This window comes from Rana temporaria, chromosome 3, assembly GCF_905171775.1.
Source record: "Rana temporaria chromosome 3, aRanTem1.1, whole genome shotgun sequence".
NCBI classification, from domain to species: Eukaryota; Metazoa; Chordata; class Amphibia; order Anura; family Ranidae; genus Rana; species Rana temporaria.
In genome coordinates this window covers 369124954-369134142 of record NC_053491.1, presented here as the reverse complement: position 1 = coordinate 369134142, position 9189 = coordinate 369124954, and the positions used below count along the sequence as shown (strand labels likewise).

Below are 9189 nucleotides of genomic sequence, written 5' to 3'. Positions count from 1 at the left end.
CGTGAGAACTGATCACCAAGCTCTAATGTCCTTCTCTATTTGAATACATAAATGGGCTGTTTTAGTACAACTTTGACATTTTTACATACACACAACGTTAGAAATCATTACAGTGTGCAAATATTAAAAAAATGTTTGATTAAAGATGTGTAAAATAACTGTAGCGCCTATGTACTTTATAGTACTGGTGCTAGTTAAATTTAAGGGTAGATCAGAGTGTAGATAAACTCTGATCCAGATTGTTAAATGCAAAACAGGGTCTCTGTCTTAGCTTGGCTGTGCTGTGGGCTTATTCTGTTGTACTGGGGTGTTCTTCCAGCCCAGTTGCTGCAGGTGGCAGCAGTGGAGTCAAGGTTTGGGTGCTCTTTCCCAGCAGCCAATCAGGAGGGTTTGTCCTCGCTGTGAATGCTGGGGAGGGGTATTTATAAGGCAGACACCATTGGTTCTGGGTCTTCTTCGTACAGTGTGGCACCCACCTTTAGGATGGCCACACCACGGCGCCCCGGCGCCATGGCCTATCTGGCCGGGGTGTGCGTGCCAAGTGGTGTTCCTGGTTCCGGGACCATGCTAGCCCAGAGCATCTGAACAGTGACTGGGTTCTCACCTTTGAGGATCCCAAGCTGTACTGCTGTTCGGTGGGGAGTCAGTCTGAGGAGCGCCATTGAGAGGCTGGCGGTCCAAAAGGGCCTGGACAAACCACCGGAGATCGAGGTAGCTGGATACTGAGGGATTAACCACCTGTCAGTCCGTACCTGGGCGACAAGTTGAAGGAGATCCAGACGTAACTCATCTAAGGAGGGATATCTCCAAGAATTCAATCCAGAAAGGACCTGTGGCAGAGGTATCTTTCTGAGGCTCACCGAAGGGAGTCTGTGGCAGAGACTTTCTCTCAAGTTCAAGTTCACTAAAGAGGGTATGTGGCAGAGACTTTATCCTACAATTGTCTGAGTGATACTCCGGCTGCCAGGTCAGTGAGAAAGCCCTGTCCGGCGGGAGTGGCGCATAGAAGGGTTATGTTTGGGAGCAGGACTGTTTCCTATTATCACGCCTGAATCTGCTATTCTCCATTCTTCTTCAACTTTACTTTCCTCACCACAAGTTTACTGTTTTTACCGGCTGGGTAATAAAGAGCACAGCAAAGAGCACCTGTCGTGGACATTCCTTTACTTCTACTATATGCAATACGCATCATTCACCCCTAGGAATTTCGGAGGAGCCATGAGGTAATATGCCACCCAAAAATCCAGCAGCTCCTCCGGGGGTAGTGCTACATAACCTAATTATCAAATCACTTAGTCTCAGTCTTAGTCTATTTTTAAATGTTCTGACCCAAAATTCATGCAATGTTTACATATTCTTCAGTTGAATGCAATAAGAAAAATGTGTGAATCTTGGGTGAAATAATTTATAAATAGACCCTAAACTCACTGTAAACGGAATGAACACATACTGGCTCTGCTAAATTTATTCAGAGCATCGAGGATTTATGATCTCTGACCATGTAGGGCTAAACTAATTATAAATACTTGTCTCTGCAACAATAGTAATAAAGATCAACAATAATATTTTTTAACACTTTTTTTTTGGGTGAGCAAAACTTTATTGCTATGTGCTGTACAAATACTGAAAAAAAAAAATCATTATAAAGATTCAAGTTCTCAGGTCTGGCTGACCACCATGCCTTTGTTTTAAATATAAAATATAAACACTTCATTTTCATATAAAAAGCTATAAAAATATGGCATGCGTTCAAAAACAGTTCACATGTCGGCTCGGACAAACGAAGCAAAGATCCCGTCTTCCCGCTCAAGAAGATTCTCTGGCGTGTCATTCTCCATAATGATTCCCCGACGCATCACTATAACCAGGTCCGCTGTGAGGATGGTGTGAACTCGGTGCTGCAGAAGACATTAAGATCATTATTTAGGAGGGCTAATATTCATTTTAGAATCGTCAGTAGGGATGAGCAAAGTGATTTTGGCAAAATGCTGGTGACATTTACTGCAGCAGAAACTCAATTTTGCTCGCTGAGCTGCTAGTGGTTCGGCAAAGTTTGGTTTAAAAAAAAAAATCTACAATTTTTATTTATTTAGAGAATGATTTATTATTATTATTATTATTTTTTCTGTATTTAGGGTAGCTATATCGTTATATATGTTCAGTTTCTTTACATGTTTTTGTTTATTTGTATTGTTTGTTTTTTCCCTTCTGTGAAAAAAATATAAAATAATGAGGTGCCATCTTTTGGCACAAGAACAGATCCATGGTAGTTGAAACAATGTTTAATAATCTTTAGGAGTAATTTAATGCCCATTGCACTCCTACAAACCACCAAAATCACCTTGCCCATTGGTTTAGCAAAATGGCACAATTTTGCTAAAGCATTGAGTTTTTTTCCTAAATTTTAGACAACATGAAAAATGTCAGATTTGCTCATCCCTAGTAGTTCTATATTTACAGATTCTTAAAAGATTATATATATATATATATTATTGCTACAAATATAAATAATCACTAGTAATCACATAGGTGAAGACAGACAGGAATTATCTTTCAGAAATGAATTTGACACAATAATTTTATTAATCAGCAGAGTTATTAATGATTCACCAGATGTTTAGTATTTATCAGTGACAGCGTATGTGACAATGGCCATATTATAAAAACAGCAAATGTTACACAGACCAGAATTTTCCATCTTTACTATAAATAGGCCCCCAAAGGACTCTAAAGCTGGGTATACACTGTAATGTCTTTCTAATTCAAACAGCGGGCAAAGGGAAAAAACGTAAAGATCCCTACATCCACACAAGCAATGTTGATGCAGGGATCTCCCTCCATTGTGTTCTGACAGGTGGGACTCCCCCCCTATCAAAATACACAGATAAGCGCTGCAGCCATTGGCTGCAAGCACTGATCGAATGCTGGTTTTCCAACATGACCATTCCACAAAAGCCAGTTGTTGGAAAGGCTTTTGTTGAACAGACAGCGGAACACATATTAAAATTTGTGTTAAACCAGACAATTTTCAGTACGTGTATACCGTATACCCAGGTTAAGTTATAACAAAAATGTGTTTATTAGGAAGCTGCCAAATACCAGCATGCATTTTTGATTTTACTGGTGTAGCGCCTGGCTACTTTCATAGCAGGTTCTGCTGTAAATTTAGAGGGGGTCAGAGAGTTAGTTGCCTTTGACCATGTTTATTTGGCTAAATTTAAGGGCCTCTGTTCCAGCTCTGGCTGTACTGTTTGCCCATGCTGTTGGGCACACGACCCTGACCTTACTGCTACCACCTGCTGTCTGGGGACTCTCACCCCCCCCCCAGACAGCAGGTGGCAGCAGTAAGGTCAGGGTCGTGTGGATGCTTCTCTCCGGCAGCCAATCAGGAGGGTTTGATCGCCTCGCTGTGCATGCTGGGTAGAGTTATTTAAAGGGCAGATGCCATTGGTTTGCGTCGCTGTCCCGCCGCCATCCGCCTGTGCAGTCGTCCCACCACCTCCGTGTGTGGCCCTCCTGGCCGGGGTGGGCGTTAGAGTGTTCCTGGTTCCGAAACCACATTGGTCCGGAGTCACTAATCTACCTGTGGGTAGACTGGGTCCACAATTTGCAAGTGGTCCTGCGCTGTCCGTCCCGAGGGAGGAAGCCGACCAATGAGGAACCTGTCTGGGGAATACCACGCACGAGGCTGGTGTCTCAGGAGAGGCCTACTTGCTCATTTTCCGCTCCCATTGATTTTCTATGCACATATGCAAATGAGGAAGATACGCCGATTCACAAACGTACTTGCGCCCGGTGCATAATATATGCGCTTTGCGTAAGCCTTACGTCCAGTGTAAAGTTATTCCCCATATAGGAGGCGCAACTCCTGCAAAGGTATGGACCAGGGAACACAAGCCGTCGTATTTTTTGTCGTTTACGTTGTACGTGAATATGACTAGGCGTAGGTTACGTTCATGTCGTAGGCAGTGATTCGACGTATCTTAGGCAGTTGTTTCGACGTGATTCTGAGCATGCGCACTGGGATGCGGCCACGGGACGGTGCATGTGCCGTTCATTTTAAGCGCTTCTATGACGCTTGGCCCATCATTTTCATGGGGTCACGCTTCATTAGCATGCCTCACGCCCACTTCCACCTACGCTGGCTTATGCCGAGGAAACCCAGCGTATCTTTAAGAGGGAGTGGGAGCGAGTGCTTGGTGAATCCAGTGCTTGCCTCTGTGCGCTGCGCCGGCGTAGCGTAAAACATATACGCTACGCCGGCATAAATATGCGCCGATGTCTGTGAATCCGGGCCTATGACTTTTTTACAGCTCTCATCCAGTACCCTAGACGGCGGGAAGATAGAGGTAACATGCCACCCAAATCAAACCAGCAGCTCCGGCGGGGGTAGTGCTACACTGGCAGAGAGAAATGTGCACATACAGATAAGTGAGCAAGGATTGAGATTATCCAATTTTATATCCACAGTGATCCCAAATAGTGGCTCATTCCATCTATTCTCACTTTGGTTGGTTTACTAAAGGCAAATAGACTGTTTACTTTATAAGTGCAGTTGCACTCTGCCGGGGCATTTGCTCCAGAGCTTAGTAAATGAGGTGAAGCTTTGCTCTCCAATCATGTAAAAGGAAAAATGCTGTTTTTTAATTTTCCTTGCATGTGATTGAGTATTCTATGTTCAGGTGATCCTTCATCTCATTTACTAAGCGCTGGAACAAATACCCTTGCAGAGTGCAACTGCACTTGAAAAGTGCACAGCCTATTTGCCTTTAGTAAACCAACCTCATTGAAAAACTTCCTGTACCGGGAGCTCCATCCAAACACCAGAAGTGGGAAAAGTAAAAAAAATATATGGAAAAAAAATTCTATATTGCCGTGATGATGCAATATTGGGAAGATACAAGCTTTACTGTCATATTTTTTTTTCTTTGGAATAGAATTGTATTTGTTACAGTCCAGTTTTCCCTAATTTTTCTGGCGGACACATATCATATGATGAGGGTTTCATTTTCTGTGAAGTAAAACAGATCTAGAAAGGTGAGGGAAAGGAAGAATGAATGTGACTAATCAGACAGTAGAGTGATTTACTAAAGGAGTGGGGAATCTTCACGCAATAAATTTGTGAAGATTCACTGCAATTATCCAATTATGTGAAAATCAAATTCCCAAAAGGAAGTGAGTATTCACAAACATTTTTGGTCAATTAGCCAACTTCTGAAATGCAGTGTGTAGAAAACATCCAAACTTTAACTCACAGATTCTTTTCTTTTCCTACACATATATAATGAAGCTCTTGATTTGACCTGTTTGATCAACCAAACTTTTTACAGACCAATCACCAGTCTAGTCTATTCAATCTTCCACCTATATAAAGACCGACCAATGGTCTCATTGATCTATCAAACTATACACAGACCAACCATCTACAAAACTACTGTATATGTAAACAAACTATCAGTCTGTTCCATCTACCAAACTCTACATAGACAAGCCTTAGGTCTGTCTGATCTACAAAACTACCTACAAACCAAGCATAGATCTCTCCGATCAACCAAACTATTTATAAACCAATCATAGGTTTGTATGTTCTACCAATTTATACACAGACCAACTATCAACCAAACTATATACAGACCATCAATTTGTTCCATTCATATTACATTATGCAGACCAACTCTTTGTCTGTTCCATCTACTAAACTTTTGACAGGCCAACTTTCTTTCTGATCTGCCAGATTATACAGACTATACAGATCTCGCTTTCTTTCTACTAAAATGTTATACAGACCAACTATCTACAAAACTATACAAAGACTGCCCATTGGTCTATTCTGGACTATGTACAGACCATTGGTCTGTCCTATCTATCAAAGTATATAAAGACCAAAATAAAGCATTTTGTTGTGCCCCAACTAAGCAAGTTCCTGTATGGGTGTGTGCTGAGATGTTTCTTGCTAAAAAAACAATTGAGTATATAAAGACCAACCATTGGTCTCCCTGATCTACCAGACTACAGTACACACAGACCAACCATTGGGCTACCAAACTATAAAAAGACAAACCACTACTCTCTCTGCTAGACTATATGCAGAGCAACTATTGGTCATTCTGACTTACCAGACCTTATACAGAATAACCATTGGTCTCTCAGATCTATCAGACTATATACAGACAAACCATTGACCTGTTTCATGTACTAAACTATATACAGACTAATCATTGCTCTCTTTTTTTTCTTCTAAACAATATGATACACATAATGAAGAGGTAGCTTCTTGAAAGTTGGAGAGTAAAGCCCCATCTGACTTTTTTCCGACGGAATTCCTCAGAAAAAGTCAGATGAGGCATACACAGGTTTGGAATTTCCGATGAAAAAGTCAGTCGGACTTTTTCTATCGTAAATTCTGATGGAAAAAGTCAGACTGACTTTTTCCATCGTAAATTCCTACCGTGTGTATGCCCCATCTGACTTTTTTCCGATGGAATTCCGTCTGAGTTTAGATAGAGAACATGTTCTCGTTTACTCCGATGGAATTCCGTCAGAGTTTAGATAGAAAACGTGTTCTCTTTTACTCTGATGGAATCCTGGTGGATATCCGATGTGAGTTTGGCCGGGCAAAAGCCAGATCGTGTGTACGGGACATAATGTGACATCTTAGTAGCAGGAACTGCACTTCTATCCCTTCAGTCCTGTTGGGGAATTCCCCATACTTCCTGTTACTTCATACTTCATGTGATTTCCAAACAAGGTAAACAATTTGTAGAAAAAAATAACCCAGAAGGCTGTACATCTTTGGCTCACTTTGTGGTTTTGGGCATCATCCCATGGGTGTATTGAGTACATTGCATATGGTATATTTCTTTTTTCCTTTACAAAGCATGCAGACATGCAGGACCACTCATTTCTAAAGGCTCAGTATGGGTAGTAATACTTATACACAACATGCATGTTAGGGGGGTGGATTAGGGTGCTAATGACACAAGAACATGGAAAGGAGCACAGTGCCAGCATTGTACCAACCAGACAGCAGCGTGGAGCAAACTGACTACTTGTGAGTCTTGACCAAACAGGTAAAGAGACCGTCGGCATTGGCCAGGAGGTTTGTTGCCGTGTCATTTTCTATCAAAATACCCTCAGAGAAGACTAACACCAGGTCCGCTTCCAAGATGGTGGACACTCGGTGCTACAGCACAGAGAGAGAGAAAGAGAGAAGAGAGGCAAAGAGGAAGTCAGCTCAAAGCAGAATGGACAGACAGAGAGGCAGAGTCAGGTGTACAGAGAGAGAGGTGGGGTCAGCCTAATGGGGAAGGTACAAAAGGGTGGAGTCAACTAAAAGAAGTGTATGCAGAGAGGTGGAGTCAGGTGTACAGGGTTGGAGTCAGATGTACAGGCAGAGGCAGAGTCAGGTGAAAGGAGAGTGTACAGAGAGAGGTGGAGTCAGCTGAAAGGAGAGTGTACAGAGAGAGGTGGAGTCAGCTGAAAGAAGAGTGTACAGAGAGAGGCAGAGTCAGCTGAAAGGAGAATGTACAGAGAGAGGTGGAGTCAGCTGAAAGGAGAGTGTACACAGAGAGAGGCGGAGTCAGCTGAAAGGAGAATGTACAGAGAGAGGTGGAGTCAGCTGAAAGGAGAGTGTACAGAGAGAGGCGGAGTCAGCTGAAAGGAGAATGTACAGAGAGAGGTGGAGTCAGCTGAAAGGAGAGTGTACACAGAGAGAGGCGGAGTCAGCTGAAAGGAAAGTATACAGAGAGAGGTGGAGTCAGCTGAAAGGAGAGTGTACAGAGAAAGGCGGAGTCAGCTGAAAGGAGAGTGTACAGAGAGAGGCGGAGTCAGCTGAAAGAAGAGTGTACAGAGAGAGGTGGAGTCAGCTGAAAGAAGAGTGTACAGAGAGAGGCGGAGTCAGCTGAAAGAAGAGTGTACAGAGAGAGGTGGAGTCAGCTGAAAGAAGAGTGTACAGAGAGAGGTGGAGTCAGCTGAAAGAAGAGTGTACAGAGAGAGGTGGAGTCAGCTGAAAGAAGAGTGTACAGAGAGAGGTGGAGTCAGCTGAAAGGAGAATGTACAGAGAGAGGTGGAGTCAGCTGAAAGGAGAGTATACAGAGAGAGGCAGAGGCAGCTGAAGGGAAAGTATACAGAGAGAGGTGGGGTCAGCTGAAAGAAGAGTGTACAGGGAGAGGCGGAGTCAGCTGAAAGGAGAGTATACAGAGAGAGGTGGGGTCAGCTGAAAGGAGAGTGTACAGAGAGGTGGGGACAGCTGAAAGAAGAGTGTACAGGGAGAGGCGGAGTCAGCTGAAAGAAGAGTGTACAGAGAGAGGCGGAGTCAGCTGAAAGAAGAGTATACAGAGAGAGGTGGGGTCAGCTGAAAGGAGAGTGTACAGAGAGGTGGGGACAGCTGAAAGAAGAGTGTACAGGGAGAGGCGGAGTCAGCTGAAACAAGAGTGTACAGGGAGAGGCGGAGTCAGCTGATAGGAGAGTGTACAGAGAAAGGCAGAGTCAGCTGAAAGGAGAGTGTACAGAGAGAGGCGGAGTCAGCTGAAAGAAGAGTGTACAGAGAGAGGTGGAGTCAGCTGAAAGAAGAGTGTACAGAGAGAGGTGGAGTCAGCTGAAAGAAGAGTGTACAGAGAGAGGCGGAGTCAGCTGAAAGAAGAGTGTACAGAGAGAGGCGGAGTCAGCTGAAAGAAGAGTGTACAGAGAGAGGCGGAGTCAGCTGAAAGAAGAGTGTACAGAGAGAGGCGGAGTCAGCTGATAGGAGAGTGTACAGAGAGAGGTGGAGTCAGCTGAAAGAAGAGTGTACAGAGAGAGGCGGAGTCAGCTGAAAGAAGAGTGTACAGAGAGAGGCGGAGTCAGCTGAAAGAAGAGTGTACAGAGAGAGGCGGAGTCAGCTGAAAGAAGAGTGTACAGAGAGAGGCGGAGTCAGCTGAAAGAAGAGTGTACAGAGAGAGGCGGAGTCAGCTGAAAGAAGAGTGTACAGAGAGAGGCGGAGTCAGCTGAAAGAAGAGTGTACAGAAAGAGGCGGAGTTGGCTGAAAGGAGAATGGACAGCGTGAGAGAGGCGGAGTCAGCTGAAAGAAGAGTGTACAGAGAGAGGCGGAGTCAGCTGAAAGAAGAGTGTACAGAGAGAGGCGGAGTTGGCTGAAAGGAGAATTGACAGCGTGAGAGAGGTGGGGTCAGCTGAAAGGAGAGTCTACAGAGAGAG

General features: G+C 43.9%; 1 protein-coding gene across 5 annotated transcripts in view; it reads right to left on the bottom strand.

The window, feature by feature from the left end:
* Positions 1–1563: 1563 nt before the first annotated feature.
* Positions 1564–9189, bottom strand: part of ABCC9 (ATP binding cassette subfamily C member 9) — a 155808-nt gene continuing 148182 nt past the window's right edge. For 3 of the 5 annotated variants that reach the window (XM_040345433.1, XM_040345436.1, XM_040345438.1), the window contains exons 39-40: positions 7021–7183; positions 1810–1898 (exon numbers count right to left, since the gene is read on the bottom strand). In XM_040345433.1, coding sequence (XP_040201367.1) covers positions 7046–7183 — 138 coding nt within the window. In that variant the 3' untranslated portion in view covers positions 1810–1898; positions 7021–7045. Of the gene's footprint in view, positions 1899–7020; positions 7184–9189 lie in introns of all 5 variants that reach the window. The other 2 variants (XM_040345434.1, XM_040345437.1) reach the window with 1 other exon arrangement.